Genomic DNA, 24,857 nt, shown 5'->3' with positions numbered 1-24,857 from the left:
TTTGTATTGAAAGGGTTCATTGAGTTCCAAGTAGGACTGATGAGAAAATATACACAATTTAGGTTTATTCCGGTAAAATTCCTAAATTCTGTAAAAAAAAAAAATGTATTGAGCTCATCCTGAGAGTGCAGGACAGGGGGACACACTCCATCTTACTGGTTTTATCTTATTGTGATGGGTCAGAGCAGCTGGGGAAAAGGCACCTCGGTGGAGAAACAGCTTCTGCCTTTATTTACATGTAATTGTGGAGAAATATGGTTGGTTCTGAGAGATGGGAAAGGGAAGGCAACCAAGTTAACAAGGAGGAATAAATAGTAACTTAGTCCACACAGCAAAAAATAATTGAAGACAAAAAGACATAAGGTAAAATCAGTAGTAAACATAAAGCAAGATGGAAATAATAAAATCAAACATTTCCATTTTTACATTGAAATCAGGTTTTTAAGTAATCCAGATGTATCTTCTTTACAGGGAACACAAAAACAAAATGATAAAGAAAAGTTCGAAATAAAGGTTTCATACATCACACAAAATTTTAAAAGCAAGACAGGAAGTATTAATAGGACAAGATTAATTTTGTCTTTTTTTTCCTCCCCAGACAGGGTCTCGCTCTGACACCCAGGCTGGAGTGCAGTAGCTCCATCCCAGCTCACTGCAACCTCTGCCTCCCGGGTTCAAGCGATCCTTCCATCTCAGCTTTCTGAGTAGCTGGGACTCCAGGTGCACGCTGCCACTATGCCTGGCTAATTTTTTAAAAAAAGGTTTTTGTTGTCGGGCACGGTGGCTCACACCTATAATCCCAACGCTTTAGGAGGCCAAGGCGGGTGGATCACCTGAGGTCAGGAGTTTGAGACCAGCCTGGCCAAAGTGGTGAAACCCCATCTCTACTAAAAATACAAAAATTAGCTGGGTGTGGTGGCGTGCACTTGTAATCCCAGCTACTCAGGAGGCTGAGGCAGGAGAATCGCTTGAACCCGGGAGGTGGAAGTTGCAGTGAGCCAAGATCGCACCACTGCACTCCAACCTGAGTGACAAGAGTGAAACTCAGTCTCAAAAAAAACAAAAAGTTTTTGTAGAAACGGGGTTTCACCATGCTGCCCAGACTGGTGTCTTTTCTCTTTATATTTTTAATATTTTTAATCTTAAATTCCACTAAAGACAAAATTTAGTTATATACTTAGCCACAAAGAATACTTTAACATGTTCAAAAAAGTGGAGTTTTATAAGGTCACATTCTCTGAGCATACTTAGATGAAATTTTAAATAAGTAAGGGTCAATAAAACGTCCTGCCTAATTGGACCAAAGAAAAAGGGAGAAAATAAAAATTCAAATAACAGACATCTAAAAGGAATGAAACAGAGAACACTTCATACGTAAACCTGGAGCAAACAGCAAGAGCTCTAGTCAGAGGAAATTTATAGATGTAAACATTTTAATTAGAGAAAGACAAAAATAGAGGAACTTAACAGTCATCTTAAGGAATTGATGAAACAACAAAGTCTAGAAAGAAGATGGCCATAAAATAGATAAATCCTTTTAAGCCTGATTAAGAAAATGAAGCAAAAATACTCAAAATTAGGAATGAAAAAGGAAGCCTAATCATCAGTGTGGAAGATGTTAAAGAATTACTGGAGAATAATGAAGCTCTAAGAAAAAAAGCTGAACACTTAGATAACATAGATCATTTAAACAGAATGACTAAAATTGACCCAAAGTAGGGGGAGGGGGAGACTTGAATCAATCAGTTCCCAAAGGGAAATTTGGAAAAATTATGAAGGACATATCATTAATAAAGGCATCAGGTCCAGAAGTTTTCCCTGGTGAGTTCCTTCTAACCTTTTGAGAAGAGGAAATTCCGACATTGTTAAACATTTCCAAATGATAGAAAAAGATTTAAAAAGCTCCACAGTTTCACTTTATGGAGGATGCATAACCTTAATAACAAAACTTACCAACCTCACTTATGCATACAAACGCAAAACTTCTAAAGAAAGGACACATTTTATCTGGATGGTAGGGCTCCTCCCCTGACCCTGCGGAGCCCAGATGCCAGCCCTTCAAGATGTTGGGGACCACCTATAATAATAATGGTCTCATATTTTGTAGAGAATAACTTTTTTTCCATGTTCTTCTCTGTGAACTAAAGAAGACAGGTATTTTCTTTAAGCCGGGCTCAGTAATACCAAGTAAGCATCAAGGATAGAACACTGGAGTTGTTCTTTCCTTCATCTTCTGCTATTACCTTTATCTGTATGATGAAAGCAAAGCCTGCTCCTTTTACTTTAATTTGCTTGATTAATCAGACGAATTCAGAATGCCACTCTGGAAATGATACTGAAACATTTGTCAGTTTTATGAGAGGGTTTCCATTAAGAAATTAATTGAAATTCTTTATTTTATTTATGTAAAATGAAATTTCCAATTAAATTATTTCACACAGCATTTTTTTCCCCTTAATTTCATTAGTTTTTTTTTTTTTTTTTTAATTTCTTGGCTGACCCAAGCCAGGAGCTTAGGGAAAATGATGAGGCCTCTTTTACACTGCAGTCCTGCAAATGCTGTGTTTCATTCCCCTCCCCTGTTCAGCACCCACCCACTACTGAAACATGGGGTGCACACACACACACACACACTTATTCACGCACAAAATATTATTTTGGCCTGTATAGGGCTTACCTTATCAGGAAAAGAGGCTGTGGGTGTCCAGGAAAAAAAAAAAAAAAGGGCAGGTTATCTATTCTAGTTGCCCTGGGACTTTTTTTTTCTTTTTTTGTTTTGTTTTGTTTTGTTTTGTTTGAGACAAGATTTACCTCTGTCACCCAGGCAAGAGTGCAGTGATGTGATCATGGTTCACTGTAACCTTGACCTCCTGGGCTCAAGCAATCCTCCCACCTCCTCCTCCGAAGTAGCTGGGACTACAGGCATGTGCCACCACGCCTGGCTAATTTTTAAAAAAAATTTTGTAGAGACGGAGTCTCGCTGTGATGCCCAGGCTGGTCTCGAGCTCCTGTCGTTAAGGGATCTTTCTGCCTCCACCTCCCAAAGTGCTAGAATTACAGGTGTGAGCCACAGTGCCCAGCCGGAGATATTTAAAAGTACTAATACAGGAGTGACCTGCTGGGCAAAAACTTTTAGATACTTACAATTCCAAGGCATTACCATTGTTGCCATCTGAGATGTGACTTGAACCATTCTTTCCTTTATACCTTTAAGTGATTCTTACAAGGTGTTGGGACTTCCTTTTTGAAAACGATTTGGGCTTTTTCCTGTTCCTTCTCCCCCAGAGGAAAGAAAATACAAATGCCACTTGTGCCCCTATGCTGCTAAGTGCCGTGCAAATCTGAACCAGCACTTGACTGTCCATTCCGTGAAGCTGGTGAGTACAGACACCGAGGACATTGTCAGCGCCGTCACCTCTGAAGGCAGTGACGGGAAGAAACATCCTTATTATTACAGGTGAGTTGCAGATGGAACATGCTAGTCTGCCTTTCTCAGACTCTTGGCTTCAACATTTCCTACCTGTCTGCTGTGGGCATACATCACGAGGCTCCTTTTCTGAGTCATAGCCTGGCCTTCATTTGAGTAATTTCGTTGCTTAGATTGAGCCCTGCAGTTGCACAGACTCCTCTCTTGGCTTGGGTGCCTCTGGTAGTATTAATTGAAAGAGAAATGGTCTTAGAGGTGGCTCTCTGGGGTGGAGCTCCAGACAGTGACTGGGCTCTGGGGACGATGAATTTTTAGGTCTGTTCCGCTCAGAAGCTCCAACCTTTGTAACTGAGTGTGTTGCTGCTCCCTAAGAATTTAAAAAAAAAAAAAAAAAAAAAAAAAAACTGAGGAAATGTAAATCTGAGAACCCCAGAGAAATAGACCAGAGGCATTATATATTTCCCCTTGGCTGTATCACCCTTTAGTACCTGGATTTTATGTTTCGTTTCTGTATTCAATCATGAATCAATATTGGTTTGATTGTCATACAACCCCCAAGTTTCTGGCTGTCTATCAGATCTTGCCCTAGAGATATACCATACTGATTGGTGGAAACTTCCTTTTGCAGGAATGTCTCTAGGGATGGGTGGCTTCTATCAGAAGTTGTCCCAGATAGAGTAGCCTCTTGCTTGGAGTGCCATACAACAAACTGTATGTGCTTTCATTGCTACTAGGGAAGGTTTCCAGAGCCAGAGAGAGGCTCCTGGGCTGTGAGGTGCTCTCCGAGTTTATCAGTGTACCAGCACCACTAAATACCTTGGTAACGCTACCCCGCATCTCTTTGCCCAAAGGAAATCAGTTAGGTGATGTGCAGCATCTGGAATCCATGGTTTTAAATTAACTTTATGATTATTTAGCATCGTTATAATACATATGTGATTGTTACATGATGCTGGGCCTTAGTCTCTTTGGCACAGTGATTACTTTAGAGGCATCCCAGAAAGCAGAAGAATTTTCTAATGCAAAACCTTTTGGTGGAAAGACAAATGTGTTTCAAATTCCAGTTTTCTTGAGTGTACTGTGTATAAATGGACAGCCCACATTTAGAAGTATGTGTCACCCTTTTCTCTCCCCCTCTTTTCTTTTACCCTTTCATGTAGTTGTCACGTGTGTGGATTTGAGACAGAGCTCAATGTCCAGTTTGTCAGCCACATGTCACTCCACGTGGACAAGGAGCAGTGGATGTTTTCAATCTGCTGCACTGCTTGCGACTTCGTCACCATGGAGGAAGCAGAGATAAAGACTCACATTGGCACCAAGCACACAGGTGACCATTCCTGTCTGTCCTTCTCACATTCCTCCTCCATCCCCTGCACCCCAGAGCACCTGCCACCTGGCCGAAGCATCCCCACCACCCTGAGACATTGCCCTTTCCTTCCATGGAAGGAAGGGCTTTCCCAAGGCATGAGAGCCACATTTCCTTGTAGTCATAATACTGTTTCCTGGCATGCCTTGTGCCTCACTGCTCTGAAAGACTCCCAAGTTCAGATGTGGTTGAGAGGTGCTGAGCTCTTTGCTTGTTGCTCATCCTGATCCTCTTCTTCATCACTATATGTGATAGTCTTTCAATGCCCCAGTCTTACGCCTTTGCGCACTGGCTCTCATTTAAGCCCCTAGCAACCCTCTAAGCGAATACTACTGTTATCACACTGTACAGTACAGGTGAAGAAACAGGCTTAACGGAGGTGGGGTATTCCATCCAAGGTCAGCAACTAGGGGTTGCTGCAGTCACTGGTTTCAGTGACTACTGAAACTCAGCCCAGAACAGTTTTCATTCCAGAGCTTGCTCTCTGTATCATTGCTGTTCTGACAGCCCCGAGAAACACTTGGCAGAGCTTTGAACCTTTCTGTTTTCCCGTGCCAGGGCACTGCACACCTACTTCTGTAGGCTCCGTTCCTCTCCAGTGAAACTGCAGCCCTGACGCTCTCCTTAATGACGCATGGCATGTGTGTTCACGGCCAAAGAAAACCAGATTCTCCTGAAACAAACCCATCACTGTCTAGGCCATGGCCAAGGCTTCACCAGTGCTCGCCTGTTATTTAAGCTTCTTGCCATTCTGCTTAACTTCTTCCATTTATTGATGTTAACATTCTGACTTCACCATGCAATTATACGCTCACAAGTGATGGTTACAAATGATACCAGCAAGGAGTCATTAAGTGAGAATGAGGAGGAGCTCCCTCTGCATTTGCGGGGCTTACAAATTAAGAGCTGATGTTGCTGATTGCCAGCCCTGGGTGTTGGATCAGCCCCTCACTTCATCAGCACTTGAAGGATTCAGGAAGGGGAATTTCCCTGACAGTTGTGCTGACGATGTACACGGCAGAGAAGGATCTCTCTATGCTTCTCTGGCCACTTTGGCTCAGTGGTGCCAACAGTAATAAAAGCTTGTTTTTGTCAGTAAATTGAGCAGCTATGACTTGGAGGTCTGCAGAGAGCTGTTATGCTGAGTGAGAAGGTGCCATTTTTACAGTCAGTTGTCTGACTGTAACCACATTAGCCTGTGGGCAGCAGGTGAGCTGGGAAACCCATGTTGAAGACAAATTAAATTCAGCATTTCTGGAGTGGCTGATGGAGGAAAAGGCCAAACTCTTTTCCATTACCACTGGCTTTTCAGATAGTCTTTTTTTTTCTCCTTTCTGTTAACCTTCATTCTAACCCTCTTTACCCCAAAGTATACCTGAACCCAGCTGAAAACCCTCCTCCCTCCCATCCTGCTCCAAAGCCCCCTCCACGCCCATACCACCGTACGGAAACCATAGAAACCAAATGACTAGGAAGAAGCTGGACTTGTCATCGCTTCATTGTCGTGAGTGGAAACTTCACAACTAACCAGTGCAAACACATACCTCGTAATTACCACAGGGAATGAAGCAAAGATCGTGTTCTCTCTGATGTAGCAGGGCTCAGGGCTCATTGTCTAGCAGGAAAGAATATCTTGTTTGTTAGTACAGTCACCCAAGAGTGAAACGCATTAAAGAAGTTTCTTTTTTAATTCAATAGGAGCCTTTAATGCCGCTGCTGCTCCAAGAATAAGGTTAAAACCTAGTTTATAAACCAGGGCCCTGCAAGCTTTTTTCAAAGGGGCAAATAGTAAATATTTTAGGCTTTCAGGTCATACAGTTTCTGTCACTAGTACTCAACTCGGCTGTTGAAACTTGAAAGTAGTCCTAGAGAATATGCAAATGAGTGGGCGTGGTCTTGTTCCAGTAAAACTCTATTTCTAAAAACAGGAGGCTCATGTGAGCCCAAGGACTGTAGTTTGCTGACCCCTGTTATAAGCTAATGGTCTCACAGCAAGGGTTTCCTATTTTTAGTATAGTTTTGAGGTGTTTGGAGTTTGACCCAAAATAGATCAATCTAAATTTGTAAATTAGTAAGTTGGATTATTGCAAAGTTATGATATGAAGCAATATATATGCTATATGACATAAAAAGCAATATATATGTTATATGACATATATAGCAGTATGTATTCCCGAGAACAGGGAGCTTGTCTAACTCACTCCTGTATCTCAGCACCTGGAACAGGCCCTACAGTACAAGTGGGGAATCAGTGTTCCTTCAGTGAATGAATGTATTTGTGTGCAAGCTCATCTGTGCACCTTTGTGCATGCTAAGTAAGAAAACTACTCAGACGCGGCCGTTGCTTGAACCTTAGAGTCCTAGTGACTTATTTCTGTAATCTATGTGGCAGTTACTTGGCATGGAGGAAAGCACACACTGAATTCTAGATCCAGGTCCTAGACCCTATAGTACCATCAGTAGTACTGTGAATGTAGGACCTCAGTTAACTTATCTGGGCCTCCATCTGTTCCCTGTATTTTCAAATGTGCAGGAGATGCCCTTAGGCCTAAGATTCTCTAATTCTATGAGCCTTGTTCTCTAATTTGATTTTCCTGTCTTAGGAAAAGTCACCTATTATTTCAGTACCTTAGGAAATCTGCCACGCTATCTTGTTACCTAAGTGAAGTTGTGATCTCCAGGATGAGCTCTAATCAACAGCACACATTTTGTTTAGTTTCCTACAGAACCCATGCTTTCTCACATTTTCTTATGGGTTTCTGCTACTCCAGGCATGCCTGTGAGTGGGATGTTAAGGGGGTACCTGAGGAACTGTCCTCTCATTAGGCGTTTCCGCATAGTGACCCCTCCTCACCTTTCTCTCACCGTCTGGTGTCTTGTCCCTGCAGAGAATATCAACAAGGGGAAAATATCCCGTCTGGTGCTTGTGACTTCTTCAATGCAAATTTTGCTGCAATTTCTAAATGTTGCAATAAATGGCATTGAGGAATCTGAATGGCTATTTGGAAAATACAGCCATCAATACCTCACCTCACATTGGCACCAAAATAAGTTCCAGATAACTTACAGAATCCCTATTAACAAGTCAGCCCTAGAAAAGCCTGAAGAAAATAGAATATTTATCAAGCTTACAGAGCGAGAAGGATTTGTAAAAGCTTAAGTGATAAAATAAAGCACAAATGAAAACAATCAAGAGATTTGACACATAAAAATTTCTTCAGTTTGCAAAAAATAACAGAAAAAGAGAAGCAAAACCAAAACCTGGGTCTGAAAAAATGTGTTTACAAAAATGACAAAAGGTTAATATATTTACCACATGGAATATTCCTATAAACTGTTAAGAAAATCTTTAGGCCTCTAATTGAAGAATTAGCAGAGGATATGAGGACATGAGCAGTCAATTCACAATGAAGGGAATAAAAGCTAACCACTTACATAAGGAAACACATACAACCTCACTGTCAGTCCAACTAAAACTCGAGGCTTGTATTCCACCTGTTAAGTTAGGAGAACATTTGGTATTAATACTCACTGTTGCTGGGATGATGCTGGTACTCACATTGCTGTTGCCCTGCAGAGTGGTAAAACTCCTTGGAAGCTAATGAAGCTGTATATACCAAGAGGCTTAAAATGTAATGCCCTGTGACCCAGTAATCCCATCTCTGGGAATTTATTCATGGGAAAATATTCAATCAGTGAAATATTAATTTTAACTTTAAGTTTAATTTTAAGGAACTATTTAAGTAGACTAATCCCCTCCACGGATATAATACAGTCATTTAAAACAATGCAAATATTTTCATGAATTTTTTGAGAGCCAACTATGTACAATTATCTAAAATAGCATGAGAAAATACAAAGTATTAGTTATCATTATTATTACATTTTATTATGTATGTTTTATAATAGAATAATAATATTTTCTACAATGCTTACCATGATCCCAGACATTGTTCTTAGTGATTTACATATAAAAACCTATTTAATTATCACGACAACCATATGAGGCAAGTGCTGATATTATCCCCATTTTATAGATGAGATAATTGAGGCACAAAGTTAAGTATCTTGTTCAAAATAATACAGCTACTAAGTGGTAGAGGTGAGATTCAAACTCACGTGTTCTGATCTATTTTTTATTTTTATTATTTATTTATTTATTTTGAGATAGGGTCTCACTCTGTTGCCGAGGCTGGAGTAAAGTGGCGTGACCTTGGCTCACTTCAACCTCCACCTCTCACGTTCAAGCAATTTTCGTGTCTCAGCATCCTGAGTAGCTGGGATCACAGGCAGGGGCCACCACACCCAGCTTGTTTTTTGGTATTTTTAATAGAGATGGGGTTTTGCCATTTGGCCAGGTTGGTCTCAAACTCCTGGCCTCAGGCAATTCACCCGCCTCAGCCTCCCAAAGTGCTGGGATTACAGGCATGAGCCACTGCACCCAGCCTGGATCTAGAGTCTTTATTCTTAACCTTAATGGAAACAATTTAAGTAGAAGTGCTTACTTTTTTAAGAATGAAAAGAAGTACTCTAAAATGTAACAGTGCCTGTATTGAGGCAGCAAGATGATTGGTAATTTTTTTTATGGTTTCAATTTCCTAATTTGTGATGTTTTAAATTGTGCAGTATTTAGGGGTTTTGTTTTGTGTTTTAAGTTCTCTTCAGCTAGTTGTCCTAGTGTGTGAAGTTTTATCACCTGTGCGCAGGTGTCCTTCACCAAGATCTTTGTGATGCTGAAGAAGGTAAATGATCACTTGGGTCACAGTTAGCCTTGGACTTGGCTGGCAAGGGCACCATGACTCTTTCCACAGACATAGCAAAACAAGATGAGGACAAAAACAGGGGAGGCTGTCTGGACTAGGGATTACACATTGAGCAGGCTGGGCTGCATCACAGAGTGGCTGGCACAGCACATTGTATCTTTATAAATTTATTAATTTAGGTATTTCTGCCTGTGCCTTAAGCCTAAGGGTACTTGAATCTATGTTTAGAGATGGTAGTTGAAATTAATATGTTTTAATTCTAAAAACGAATTTAAAAGAATCACTTGCAACAGGCCAATATTAGAAGATGGAGTTGCAATATCAGGGGTTCAGGATCTCCACTGAAAATGTTCTATCTAGAAAATGTAACTAAGCTGGCTAAATATATAAGATAAGCAACTGGCAATAATGGTACTAGTTTTCACACAGCTTTCTTGTACCAAGAGAGGAGTCTGTAGTCTAAAGTCATATGCCATTGTTCCTCATGATCAGTGACTGAGGTCACATACTTGCAGTTCTAATAGGAGCAAGATTTTTAAAATTGTGAACCGAAGTAAGAGTTATCTGCCCTGGACCCTAAGTGCAGTTCTGACAGGAACAGGATTTGAAAACATTGTAAGTGGATACATATTTCTTCCTTTCTCTTTTTAAAAACTTTAAAAAATATGGTCACTCTAGAAAATTTTGAAAATGGAATAAAAGTAAACACAACACCAATAATTTTACACTCTAGAAGTGTGTGTGTATATATGTGTGTGTGTGTATATACACATAGGGGGGTGTGTGTGTATATATATATATTTTTGAGACAGAGTTTTGCTCTGTCGCCCAGGTTGGAGTACAATGGTGCCATCTCCACTCACCATAACCTCTGCCTGCACGGGTTCAAGTGATTCTCCTGCCTCAGCCTCCCAAGTAGCTGGGATTACAGGCGCATGCCACCACACTTGGCTAATTTTTTGAATTTTGAGTAGAGATGGGGTTTCACCATGTTGGCCAGGCTGGACTTATTTTTAATCTCCTAATAAAGGAAGTTAGGTTCTAACATTTACAGTCACTAGATTGCTTAATTAACTGATTTAAAGGGAACTGAAGAATAGTCTCCCTATGTTTTCTCCCTTAACCTACAATTATGGGGTCACGTTGAATCTATAAATCAATCTATTTTGTGGATAATTGACATCTTAATATTCTCAAGTCTCTTGAACCAGGAACAAAGTCTAGCTCTCCAGTTACTTGGGGTTTATAATGTACATCTTTAGGCCAGGTGCGGTGGCTCATGCTTGTAATCCCAGTACTTCGAGAGGCCAAAGTGGGCAGATCACTTGAGGTCAGGAGTTCAAGACCAGCCTGACCAACATGGTGAAACCCTGTCTCTTCTGAAAATACAAAAACTAGCCAGGCATGATGGCGCATGCCTGTAATCCCAGCTACTTGGGAGGCTGAGGCAGGAGAATTGCTTGAACCTAGAAGGTGGAGGTTGCAGTGAGCTGAGATCACTTTACTGTACATTCCTTGGGCAACAGAGTGAGACCCTGTCTCCAAAAAAAAGTACATCTTAATTTATCACAGTAGAACTTCAGTTAATTGATTAAACCACTTCATATGTTGTAGAAGAACCTCATACTAGTAGACTTCCATTTCTCTCCTCCTAGCCTTTATGCTATTGTCATATGTTTACTTAAAAAATGTTTTATAAACCCTATAAAACACTTATTTTTGTTTAAACAATGTTACTTGTATCTTTTAAAGATATTTCAATAATTAAAAAATTATGAATTTATCCATGTGTTTATTATTTCCAGCCTCCTCATTCTTTTGTGTAGATCAGTTTTATATCTGATTTCATTTTCTTCTGCCTGGGCTTTGAACATTTCTTGTAATTCAGGTCTGCTGGTGATGAATTCCTTCATTTGTTTTAATGTAAGCTTTTGTTTCTTGCCTTCATTTTTGAAATATATTTTTACTGGGTATAAGATTTTAGGTTGGCAGTGTATCTTTCAGTACTTTAGAGATGCTGCTTTACAGTCTTCTTACTTGCATAGTTTCCAGTGAGAAATCCACTGTCGTCCTTGCTTTTGCTCCTTTGCACATATCTTTCTTCCTCTGACTACTTTTAGGATTTTGTTCTTTAGCACTGATTTTGAGCAATTTATGATGTTCCTTTGTATAGGTTTCTTCGTGTTTCTTTTGCTTGAGGTTCATTGAGCTTCTTGGATCTATGGGTTTATGATTTTCCTCAAATTTGGAAAATTTTTGGCCATTTCAAATCTCTGCCCTCCCAACCCCACCAGGGATTCCAATTAAACTTATTTTAAGCTTCCCAAAGGCATCCCTCAGTTCACTGTTGCTCTTTTCATTTGGGGGAATTCCTTTCTCTGTTTCATTTCAGATAGTTTCTGTAGCTATTATCTTCAGGTTTACTCATCTTTTCCTCTGCCATGTCTAATGGGATTACTGCTGGCAACAGACACTGCAGTTTTCATCAGTAGAAATTTTATTTAGATATTTTTAATATCGTCCATGTCTCTGCTTAACTTCTTGAACATATGAAATACAGTCACCACTGTTTTAATGTCCTTGTCTGCAAAGTCTAACAACTGTGTCTGTTCTGGGTCACCTTTGATTGGTTGATAATTCTCAATTTGAATTGTGTTTATCTTTTTGCACATCTGATCACCTTTGGATGCAGACATTGTGATTTTTACCATGTTGGGTGCTTAATATTTTATATTCCTATACATATTCTTGACCTTTGTTTTAAGATGCAGCTAGCTACCTGGAAACCTCATTCCTTTGGGGTCTTGCTTTCATGATTCTTTGGCAGGTCTAGATCTCTAGGCAGTGATTTATCTAGGTTTAACCCACTACTAAGAGACCTTTCTTAGTTTTCCACCTAATGCCCTGTGAATTACGTGTTTTTCCAATCTGACTAGTAGAAACAGGCATTATTTCTAGCCCTCTCTGAGTGCCGGGCACTGTTCTCTAAGCCTTTCAGGTGGCTTTTCCCCCTCCAACTATGGGTAGTTTCTTCATCCCCATGCTCTGATCCATACTTTGCTGAATACTCAAGGGGGACCCTCTCTGTGTCTCTGGAGTTGTTTCTTGTGCTGCCCTTCCCCTCTGATACTCCGTCTTGCAAAGTCTGGTCAGACCGTCAGCTCTGTCTCCTCCACTCAGGGCATCTGTCAGGTTCCACCTGGTTCCTCCTCTCTGCACTGAAGCCTGGAGAGTCTCAAGGCAGGAAACTGATCAGTCATGTGGCTCACCTCTTTTGTTTCCTGTCTCTCAGGGACCACTTTTCTTCATTGCCTAACATCCAGTGATATGAAAACTAGCATTTGGTATATTTTGTCTGACTTTTTTTCAGTTGTTAGTAGTAATGGTAAACCCAGTCCCTGACACTCTCTCTTGAGTAGAAGCAGAAGTCTTCTGACACTAGATTTTAATGGCCTGCTGACTTGTTTGTGTCTGCCTTTGAGGGAGAGGGTCCAGTGTACTGATGAAGAGCATGGACCCTGGAGTCAGACCAACTCAAACCTCTTCTCCACCACTTCCCAGCCATATGATCTAGGCCAGATGAACCTTTCTGTGACTCCATTCCCTCATCATAAAATGGGGCGGGTAACCGTTGTGCCACATAGGATTTTTGAAAAAACAAAATGAGATAATTTAAAGTATAACACAGTTCCTGGAAAGCGGTAACATGTTCAGTACATCTTAGCTATTACTGTCATTTTATTTTAATTCATGTAAGACCTTAATAAACACTTCTCAAATGAATGAATGCCTGCTTTTGGCCCCCAGTACCACAAAGGGGGTAGGTGCCTTAGGGCCTGGGATCCCTCAGTGGTGGGGGAGCTGGGGACATGAGTCTGTGCTCCCAGAATGATGATGCATCCGTGAGACTCAACTCGTCACCCTCAGTTGCTATCATTCTGAGGATTTTCATCTCAGTAACAGACTGGGTTATGTGCTTATTTTTTAGGGGAAGACAGGAAGACCCCCAGCGAATCAAATAGCCCCTCTTCATCCTCCCTCTCAGCTCTGAGTGATTCGGCCAACAGCAAAGATGATTCAGATGGCTCCCAGAAAAACAAGGGTGGGAACAACCTGCTAGTCATCTCTGTCATGCCTGGGAGCCAGCCCTCACTGAACAGTGAGGAAAAACCAGAGAAAGGTAAGGAGGAGCTGGGTGTGAGCCTGCTCAACCCTCTGCACCCAGGATGACCTATTCTTGAGAATAAGCCCTGGACAGGAGCAATGTCAGAAACTGATAATAGGCCCAGGATGCAGTATACTGGGCCTCACCTAAAGTTTGCATTTCTTTTGGCTTAATTTGCATTCGAGTATGGGGTGGAAGGATGGGGAGGGTGACATTGATTCTGATGTTTGTACATTTAACTCGTTTTTGCACGGAGATATGGGGAACAGTGCCTGGAAGGTGCGAGGAAGGGGGAGCTTGGCTCCACTCCTGCCCTCCTCTCCCCGCTGCCCTGTGCACCTCTATACCCAGCTTCGGTCCTTGCAGGGTTCGAATGCGTTTTTTGCAACTTTGTCTGCAAGACGAAGAACATGTTTGAGCGTCATCTGCAGATACACCTCATCACCCGGATGTTTGAGTGTGATGTGTGCCATAAGTTCATGAAGACCCCCGAACAGCTGCTGGAGCATAAGAAATGCCACACTGTCCCCACCGGTGGGCTCAAGTAAGGAAAGCAAGTACAGAACCTTTTACTGCGTTGTTATTAAATACCCTTTCCCCTTCCCTACCCTGTCCCTTCCCGTGAAGGTTTTGGGAGTCATGGAGAAGGGAAGCTTGGTATGAGGGGAGTTAGTCAGGAACCCCTGCTGCCTTTAGCTGGATTGAATTAGCCCTGTCCCCCTAGGGTGTCAACAGATGTCAGTAGAAGAATCCATTTTGTAAATATCCCGGGATTCAGAGCAAGAAAAAAGACACGTTGGAACAACCCAGCATGCAAGAACAGACTCCTCCTACACTGCCTGAGTTTTGTTCAGACTTAATTTTGATGGACTCAGGGCTTAGTGTCCCCAAGCATAAATCATACTGTCACCGAGACTCACCATCTCTGTTTCTCCGATGGCTTCCTACATATCCTTTAAGTAAGCATTACAACCACCCATCCTCCAAAATTGGACAGTTTGAACAGGCAGGAGGCAACATTTTTCATGAAAAGATCATGTGCTTCATGGTCCTCCTGCAAACATACTGATGTCTTCTTCCCAAGATCTAGACAACAAGCATCATCTTTAACCAGTATTTTCAAGAGGCTCTTTGGTCTCAAGTGAAACCAATCAATTAATATCAAACACACTGTGTGTCTGGCTTGATAATAGGTGCTAATGGGCACACAGGAATAAAACACCATTTCCACCCTCAAGAAATGTATGTCCTAGTACTACCTAATCTGCACGGTGAAATCAGAGTCCCTGTTCACAAGGCACTTAGGGTCTGGTAAAGAGAAAGCAGCACAGGTAGGAGGACACAGAAAGACACAGTTTTCAAGGCATAATTACTAATTCTCAGCTACACGATCATGTTGAATGAAAAATTACGTTTACTTAACACGAGGGGGAAAAAACCTTTTGTTTTAAAACATGTTCATCATTGAAACTCGCAACCCGCCAGAGAGGTGGCATGACTCCCCCAGATGGCTGAGGAAGGGAGAGATGGAAAGGACCCTGGGAGTGGAGTGTTGGGGGCAGTGCAGGCTGGGTCCCCCCAGGCCCCTGCCTCCTCAAAAACTCCCCCACACAGGAGAATCAGGGAAGAACAGGACCTACCGTTGAACTCCATTTTGTTTCACTCGTGGGGGTGCTTCGAAGGGAGGGGGAGGGGAGGGCCGAAGGGATTGGGGAGGGGGTGATTATAATTCAAGGAAACCAGTAGATGGAAAATGCCTAGCGAGAGCTTATTTGGGGATGTGATTTGGTTTGTTCCCACTGTCCCTTTATAAATATTTGTGTGCTCTCATTTTAAAAAGAAACACCAGAACCATGTTTTTCTATGGTTGGACCAGTGCTCACTGCCCTTCCCAGTAGCCCAATCACACCCATGAACGTTGCAGCCCCTGCCAGTTGTGGCTTTGCCAGTTCGCCTTTCCTCAGGGACCTCCAAAGTCCCAAGCCTCTGAAGCCATTGGGGAGAATGCACAGTGAACTCTGATGCTTTTGCTGGTACAGACACTTCCCGTGCGGTGCTAACCGTCCCCTGTGTAATAGTTTATGTTCTAGGATGACCAAGTAGAAGAATACTTTGAAAAAATTGATAATGCCTTCTGGCTATACAGTGAGTCTTTGTTTTGTTTTGTTTTGTTTCCTTTGCCATATCAGAGAATTAATTTGCCTGAGAGAGTGTCTTTAAGAAAATAACGGGAGCACGGAAAACCCTTAGCACTTTGCCTGAGCAGTGAAAGAAAGATTGAGCTGTGGGTCACAGAAATGTCCTTAAAATGAAACAGACTGCTGATGTCTAAATTGCTTTTCTGTGATGGAACTGCTTGTACTCTATATCCTGTTCATAATGCAGATCAAATAAGATTATACTATTATTTTTCTTTTGCCGTAGCTCAGGACAGTGGTGAGTTTCAGACTCCTCTAGGTAAGGCCCAGCTTGGCGTAGGGGTTGTGTGTGCACCTGACCTGGGAATGGGCTTTATATTTCTCTCGTGTGCACTCTTCTGTGAGCTGAGGTTCAAAGGCTAACGGCGAGCTTGGCGCTGAGGAGGCCGTGCACGGTGCACTTGGTTGTGTTGGGCTCTGCTGAACACCTCTCCAGACCCTCCGAGGACAGTCCACTCCTGGGCCCTGCCCTGCAGGAGCCAAGCAAGAGCTGAGGCAGCCACTTTTGCATTTGCATTCTTTGTGGAAAGAGAGCAAACACGCTACAGTTCTCATATATGCCACTGACTCCAGCCTGGCAGCTTCTAAAAGAGAAGCTCAGCGGAGTTTGTTAACATGGCCTCACCACTCCTCGTGGCCCCTCTGGACAGCCAGGAGGGTTGGTGGTAGCATAGCCTCACTGCAAAGGATGGAGAAACTGAGCCACAGAGAGGCCCAGGCTAGGGTATCCAGCTCCAGCCTGACAAGGTGATGGAGATGGGACCAGCATCCGCCCTTCCAGAATCTACCTAAATTGCCTGTAGAGACCACTCAAATAATGAACCAGTATGTCCTGAGTGCTTACCATGTGCTGACTACTCTACCAAGCACTGCAGAGAATGCAGAGGAAATGTAAGATGCGGTCCTGCCCTCTGAGAATTTCCAATCCAGTTGGATTATTATCCTGTCTCCAGCATAATCATGTATTAATAATGTCTTTGAGCTCCAGATAGCAGTTGTCTCCCTCCTTCCTCCCTTCCTCATTAGCAGATGGGCCGTTGGGTGGGCTTCCTTCTCCTCCCATGCCCCTGCCATAGTCCTCAGCTTCCTTTCCTGACAAAGAGCCAGTCCTGCAGGGAGATATGTTTTACGAGTACATAGATATGTACACACGCACACACTCACACAGAGATACACACACAGGCCTTCTCATCCTAACAACCCCTTAATAAGCACGATTCTGACCCCTGTGACTTTCTGTTTGCTGGAGGTAGCGCTCCCCCTATAAGCTGTTCTTTAAAACCTCTTAGCCTTTCTGCGTGTGCTTGGTGTGGTGCATGAAAAGTCGATTCTTTGTGTTGCTCCCATCTAGAGGGGAGGTCAGGAGGTTTAGACCTCTGCGCTGTCTGGTCGGGAGTGGGGAGGGCTCCGAGGGGCCGGGCGGGGGCTGGAGGGAGCACCAGCAAATTGATTCCTGGCACTTTCTCTGCTCCCCTTGGTGAGGGCTGGCCTTGCCTGTATCGGCCGGGAGACCCAGAATAGGCTGAGCGGACCTCGCCAGAGCTGCTTGTCAGCGGGGACTGCTCTGTCAGCAGGGAGAGCCAAAAAGGGCCGTTCCACCCCTGAGAGGCGGCAAGGGCTGGGCTGGGCTGGGCAGGTCAGGCCTCAGACACTGGGGGGTGGTGTGAGGGCAGGCTGGTGAGGCGGGGAGAAGCGCGGCTGCCTCCGAACCTCTCCGGCTGAACCTGCCTTGCGTTGCTTCCCCCGGCAGGTGCCCATTCTGCATTTATTCCACCAACCGCCCCGCTGCCATGGAGTGCCACCTCAAGACCCACTACAAGATGGAGTACAAGTGCCGGATCTGCCAGACGGTGAAGGCCAACCAGCTGGAGCTGGAGACGCACACCCGGGAGCACCGCCTGGGCAACCACTACAAGTGCGACCAGTGCGGCTACCTGTCCAAGACCGCCAACAAGCTCATCGAGCACGTGCGCGTCCACACCGGGGAGCGGCCCTTCCACTGTGACCAGTGCAGCTACAGCTGCAAGCGCAAGGACAATCTCAACCTGCACAAGAAGCTGAAGCACGCCCCACGCCAGACCTTCAGCTGCGAAGAGTGCCTGTTCAAGACCACACACCCTTTCGTCTTCAGCCGCCACGTCAAGAAGCACCAGAGTGGGGACTGCCCCGAGGAGGACAAGAAGGGCCTGTGTCCAGCCCCCAAGGAACCGGCTGGCCCGGGGGCCCCGCTCCTGGTGGTCGGGAGCTCCCGGAATCTCCTGTCTCCCCTGTCGGTTATGTCCGCTTCCCAGGCTCTGCAGACCGTGGCCCTGACAGCAGCCCAAGGCAGCAGCTCAGAGCCCAACCTGGCACTCAAGGCTTTGGCCTTCAACGGCTCCCCTTTGCGCTTTGACAAGTACCGGAACTCAGATTTTGCCCATCTCATTCCCTTGACAATGTTATACCCCAAGAACCACTTGGATCTCACATTCCACCCTCCCCGACCTCAGACTGCGCCTCCCAGCATCCCCTCACCCAAACACTCCTTCCTCGCCTATCTCGGACTGAGAGAAAGAGCAGAGACTGTCTGAGGGCAGCCATGTTCTGTACCAAAAACAAAGAGACAAAAGACAAAAAAAAAAAACCCACAAAACTTAAACACAACCCCAGCAGGTGTATGTTGCTGCAAAACCTACAGACCCCCATGGGTCTGAAACATGTGTACTGTATATCTTTAGTAAGGAATAGAGAATTGGCTCTGTGTGTATACCTATTGCATTGACCTGAAAGCTGCTTTATCCAATCTTCAGAGAGGTGACCTACTGCATACTTCTACCTTCAGAGGCATGCCTCCCCAGCCACCCACTCCCACTCTCAGCCCTTCTCCGTACTTTTCTCTGAAAGGAATCTTGTCTTGTTAAACCCTAAAGAGAGTGTCCTTAATAGCAATCAGCACTTGTAAGCTTATATACTGGTGCATTTGGTTTTCTGTTGGGTGAATGTGGTGTGTGGGCGTTTGTGGATTCTGAAAGAGAAAGCCGTGTGTCGTGTGCCATGACATTTCTATTGCACATTCTTTGTACTGGCTTCTTTAACAGCGATGAACGTTCTTTTCCCTCCTGGGTTGTTCATCCACGACAGTCTCTCCCTGCGCTCCTTCATCACCTTTCCCTCTCTCTTTGACGGCTACAGAGTGGTAGGGCCTGGTGCTTAGTCGATGAAGGAATGGTAGACATCTACAGTGCTGCTGGAGATTTCCACCAGAGCGCTGGAGACCTTGTACTCAGATCTTCTCTGGCGATGAAGAGGCGAGGAATCAAGTGACTGATCTGGAAGAAATATCTCGCAGCACTGCAGCAGACATCACAGAACTTAAGTGTGTTTTGTGTGTGTGCCCACACATAGACATATGTGTACGGTGCACACACACAGTGCATCATTTTGTAAGGGCAGATTATATATATATATATATGATGTATTAATTCAGTGGTTACCATTTGTTTGCAGGAAAAAGAAATGTATGAGTGAAAAAAATTTATGGTTGATAAATCCAGCCAAGGAGATTAAAAGGGGTTTGGATAAATTCTGGGTATAAATGCTCAGACTAAAAAAAAGAAACGGCAGTTTTGCACAGTGCTGTGGTCTTGCACTAGTTTTTGTTTCTCATCTGAAAAAAGTAAAAAGGAAGAAAATGTACCTTTTTTATGGAATGAGTAGACTGTATATTTGAAGATTTAGCCACAACCTCTTTGACATACAATGACGCAACAAAAAGGTGCTGTTTAGTCCTATGGTTCAGTTTATGCCCCTGACAAGTTTCCATTGCGTTTTGCCGGTCTTCTGGCTATATCGCGGTATCCTCCATGTTATTAGTAATTCTGTATTCCATTTTGTTAACGCCTGGTAGATGTAACCTGCTAGGAGGCTAACTTTATACTTATTTAAAAGCTCTTATTTTGTGGTCATTAAAATGGCAATTTATGTGCAGCACTTTATTGCAGCAGGAAGCAGGTGTGGGTTGGTTGTAAAGCCCTTTGCTAATCTTAAAAAGTAATGGGTAATTTAAAAAGAAAAAAGGAAAAAATCTTTGGCTGAATGTGTTCATTGCTTGTATTTTTAAAACAACAGAATTTCCAGTATGAAACAGGCTGAAAGAGCAGGAAGCAATGTTCTTTGTGTAATAATGGGAAGTTTGGAATATAAAAGTTTATGTATTTAATTTATCTACTGGAGAACTGGTGTGCAGGAGGAACACTCTCTTACTGTGTCGCTGTTTTCCATCATGTGTTATCCTAAGAGTTGGGGTTTTTAAAAATCTGTTTCACCAGGGGCAAAATAAAAGCATCCCTAATGTTCTTCCTCTAGTCAGTTTGCTTTGCTGAAAGCTCCCTGGGAATTAGTACAGTTCTCCAGGAAGCCCGAAGACTGTACTGTCTGTCCACACCATGGTCTCCTCAGTCCCCTCCATGCCAGCCCCTCTCCGCCACACCCAGCAGGTATGCTACACCTCCCTTTGCCAGTCATCCCGCCATGGATGGGGAGCCTGCTCGGTGCCCTGGCAAATCTGTTTACACTAAGGAGATGCCCACAGGGACAGGGAGGCCAAACCAGCTAGGGCGGGAAGCTCCCAAACCCTCAGTCATTCTCCAGCAGAGACCTTTGCTCTCGGCCGGGTTTGAAACGATGTTCAACCTCGCCACATCAATGTCTCAATAAAAGACACTATAGATAGTTATGGACAATACACTCCAAGAATACTGGGCTTATGGGTGGGTTGGGTTGTTTTGTTTTCGAGTCATGTCTTTATCCCCATATAATGGAGAATGTGCCACTTGGCTAATAATGTGTTTTCAAAATTACAAGTTCAGTGATGACAGGAAAGAGGGCTAAACTGATCTCACAGAGGCTGGTAGAAAAGGTGAATCACACTCAAGCACCAGCGGGTTAAAACCCTGAAAGGGTGGCCCTGACAATTCGGACTATAGGTTTTACAGCATGCCACTTGTGCAATAGGAGGTCTTAGGATTGAAACTTTCAAGAACAAGAGGGGGTGAAAGAAGGAGACGTTTACTGCTCAAATGCCATGCATTTCACTGCTTGCCACTGAACTTGTATTTGAATGACTTAGTCATGCTTAATATAATTGGGCAACTTTTTTAGCACTTTGGAAAGAGTCATCAATCTTTCTGGTAAATTATAAAAGTTTTCTGAGTGAGAAAAGGTGTGTTTGGAGTTTGTTTGACTTTTTATATTATTATTGTTATTAATAAAGAAAAAAAATCTACAGCATTTTTCAGACTCCACCCTAGAAAATATGTACCCCTGAATTTGGTTTGCAGTTTGATACTCAGGGAAGGATGTATTCCATAGATATCCTTTCCGTGTAAAACACTAACATCTTTGAGAAATTCACCTACCAACTAACTTCAATTGTTGTCACTATGCATTCTTCAATGAAAACTAGCTTATTTTTCCATATAGTAATGCAGTTAGGGTTCTCAGCACTTTCTTTCTTCTATCCTTTTTTTAACTCTTCATATTATGTTCAGATGATCATACTGTCAAGGTTTGTGTACATTACTGAAAATTTGTATTGTATAAAGCTTTTTGCATTACAAGGCTGTACAGGGTCATTTTGACAGTAACTGGTATATTCCTTTGCATCTTATGTTGCATTGCCAATTTCTAGTGTATCCAGTTTGAAAGTATAATATACTCTAATTAAAAAAACAAGTTGGCTATACTCTTGTTTCTTTTTCTTTTTTCGTTTGCCATCCTTGACTGCTTGTTAGTCTCAGGGTTTTGTTTGTCTTGCTTTGTTCCGTTTTTTACTTCTCAGTGTATTTTAATCAGATTTCAGAAGTGTCCACTCCTAGTTTGAACTGTCACAAAATTCAAGTGTTGAACAGTGATGGTTATAATGCAAACTGTTATTATGTACATCTTTAATGGCCATTAAGGTTAAGAGCATATCCATCATTCAGGACAGTGGCAGGCCAGCTCCTTCCTGAAATTACTTAGTGACATTTGAAAGTGTTTGCCAACCCTATCCTCTCCTGCTTAACATCATTTCATTGACCCCATAGCCAAAGGGGGGAAAACAGATGAATAATTCCATTTATCTTAATGAAGCTGGGCAACTATGAGATTTTAATGAGTGGAAAAATTGTATGTTTCGCAAACTAAATAATAATCTATCCAAATGCAAGTAATAATAGTTCACCATTCAAGAGAAGGTACCAGAGAAAGAAACTGAGACCAAAGACAGAGAGAGAAAGAAATGAAAAACACGCTAAGTTCAAACAATTTTTTAAAATCCATTTTGTTCTATCTATTTGAGACCTTTCCATGAATCTATGATGGTTGACAAAAATATATAAAGCAGCAGAAGAGACTGTTTTGCCTGGTTTGTAATTTGCATGCTTATAAATATAATGTCCTTTGCTTATTTCAAGCAATTGTGAACCACTTCACTCTAACATTTAAAAAGATCAAATTTACTTTTTAAAAAATGAGATAATGTAGGAGAAGCCACTTTGAAAATGGCCAGTCACTAATTAGACACTATTTTCTCTTTTATTTTTTCATCCAACAGCTATTTTTTAGGTGATTGAGTCAAATACGTTAATTTGATTCAAATACTAATTTGGTTTTGAGGTGGCTGGTGTTGAATAAGCCAGACTTCTTTGATTTTTGCTAGTGCTACAGGCAGATGTGGCTTCTCATTTTGTGTACACATTTTTTTTTCCTTAAACTCCACAGCTACCTTACATTTTCCCTGAAGTTGAGAATAGCCAGCAATACAAAGAAAATAATCATCAGTTTAGTAATCATTTCCCCAGAAATGGGCCTTCAGTGACTTGGAGAAATGGTCTGGAAACAGAACTGTTCGTGACAGAACAGATCACACCCTCTCCCATCTTGACTTCTCTGGAAAACGGTGTGTGGACCCCGGCATCTGCAAGCCAGTCATGAGGCCTTTGTTTGAATTGTAATCCAAGCACGATTAGATATTTCTCCTACTGTCACGCTACATAAATATAGTTTAAGCTAAGACTCAAAGCCATGTTTTCTATAATGCGTCCACTGCTGATGGATTGTTTGGGAGCCACCAACAAACCGTGCCTGACCATTTAACAGAGCTGCCGCACTGGTCACGGGAGCAAGGAGAAATAGCAAGCCGTGGTGAGCACATAGTTTCCCCTTATCCACAGTCAGAAGCACCACGGTAGAACCCCTGCCTGCCAAAGGTCATGTGGGACTTGTGAACAATTTGAAGGGGAAGACACATCTCATTAGTCACCTCCATGCTTTCAGTCTGTGGGGACGAAGGAGAGCCAAGAGGTGCTTAGTGAGAGATGGAAGCGGATAGCAGCTGAGTGATTTCATCAGTGCTTCCAGAAGACAGAGAATATAGAACTGAAACCCTTCCCAGCAGCAGCTTAGAACCTGTGAGCAAAATCACAAGATAAAAGGGGTCCCTTGGAGATTTAGGATTCATTCTGAGGAGCCATCCATCACAGATATTCAAGATACTCCAGCCAATATTCTTGCTTACATCATTCCCTCAGAATAGAAGAGTCCCACACAAAATGGGGTTTATTTTGGGAATAACTACAATTAACTAAGCAGGCAAATGCCTGTAAAACAGGCCCCAGGGTAAGTGAAGTACAGTGACTCCCAGAAATTGGGGCACTCCGTTTTTCCCTGTGCAACATCTGAAGGGTGTCAGGTTATTTATTAATCAAGGCCTCTTCTTCTTTATGAAGTAGTAGAGCTTCCGTTCATAATTCTTTCTTTGTAGTTGAATCTGTAAAACAGGAAAATGCAGATCCTGCTCACATTAATAGGAGGTGCAAAAGGGAAAAGAAAAACCAATTGCTGTATCCCCCTGGAATTCCTTTCTCGCACAGCTAAGTATTAGTTCATTCGTTCTTGGTTTTCAGTAGAATTCTAAACCCGGAGCAGAGAATCTACTTCAATTCACACTTCAAAATCATTTCCCCTTACACAGTTCCCTACAGGTGGTTTTTCACCCTGTATAGTGAGAAAATTTGGATTACTTGGAGTCAGACCACCTGAGTTACAAACCTGGCTCAGACACAAACTAGGGGTGTGATTATGACATACCATTAAGCATCTTCTGAAAAGAACCGCTGAACTGAATGATCTCGAAGGCCCCTTCCCACTCTAATATAACATATAATCAACTACGATTCTACAACTTGCTGTAAACAAGAAAAAGTCAGCCTTTTGAAAGAGAGATGGTTGCAAGGCAGAATCCTTGTAAGGCAGTTACAGAAAAAAATAGCACCTCAACATTTTCAAGCCACAACAGGCTCAGTGAAGGGAAAAAAATGACTAAAAATATTTTTCTGTTCTGCTCACTTCACAGGTAGGGAGATCTAAAGTTTATCTGTTTTTTGTTTGTTTGTTTGTTTGTTTGTTTGTTTGTTTTTGAGACAGAGTCTCAATTCTGTTGCCCAGGCTGGAGTACAGTGGCATGATCTCGGCTCACTGCAACCTCCAACTCCCAGGTTCAAGCAATTCTCCTGCCTCAGCCTCCTGAGTAGCTGGGATTACAGGTGCATGCCACCATACCCAGTTAATTTTTATATTTTTTAGTAGACACACAGTTTCACCATGTTGGCCAGGCCAGTCTTGAACTCCTGACCTCAAGTGATACTCCTGCCTCAGCCTCCCAAAGTGCTGGGATTACAGGCATGAGCCACCGCACCCGGCTTACAGTTTTCCTCATCTGGTTAAAGCCAAATCTCCATGCTTGGATTGCCTGCAGTCATCTTGAGGGTGGCTTAAACATATTTTACTGAACTGTTTGATCTGCTTCGATGAGTTAGGGGTTTGCCAGATGGAGAGGCTTTGCCCTGCCCACTTTCATCTCTCCAACTTTCTCCCTCCATTTCCCATCCCAATTGCTACCGGCCTCCTCAAAGTCACC

The 24,857-nt window shown here is 42.8% G+C and overlaps 1 protein-coding gene across 8 annotated transcripts in view; it reads left to right on the top strand.

The window, feature by feature from the left end:
- Positions 1–21,641, top strand: part of ZNF827 (zinc finger protein 827) — a 174,246-nt gene extending 152,605 nt beyond the window's left edge. For 2 of the 8 annotated variants that reach the window (XM_015139303.3, XM_015139301.3), the window contains 5 exons: positions 3,286–3,457; positions 4,588–4,754; positions 13,545–13,736; positions 14,088–14,265; positions 17,670–21,641. In XM_015139303.3, coding sequence (XP_014994789.1) covers positions 3,286–3,457; positions 4,588–4,754; positions 13,545–13,736; positions 14,088–14,265; positions 17,670–18,489 — 1,529 coding nt within the window. In that variant the 3' untranslated portion in view covers positions 18,490–21,641. Of the gene's footprint in view, positions 1–3,285; positions 3,458–4,587; positions 4,755–13,544; positions 13,737–14,087; positions 14,279–15,799; positions 15,867–16,145; positions 16,179–17,669 lie in introns of all 8 variants that reach the window. The other 6 variants (XR_013417314.1, XM_015139305.3, XM_028848788.2 and 3 more) reach the window with 6 other exon arrangements.
- Positions 21,642–24,857: the final 3,216 nt, after the last annotated feature.

This window comes from Macaca mulatta, chromosome 5 (genome assembly GCF_049350105.2).
Source record: "Macaca mulatta isolate MMU2019108-1 chromosome 5, T2T-MMU8v2.0, whole genome shotgun sequence".
Classification (NCBI taxonomy): domain Eukaryota; kingdom Metazoa; phylum Chordata; class Mammalia; order Primates; family Cercopithecidae; genus Macaca; species Macaca mulatta.
The sequence above is the reverse complement of the archived record's forward strand: the minus strand, read 5'-3'. Positions and strand labels throughout refer to the sequence as shown.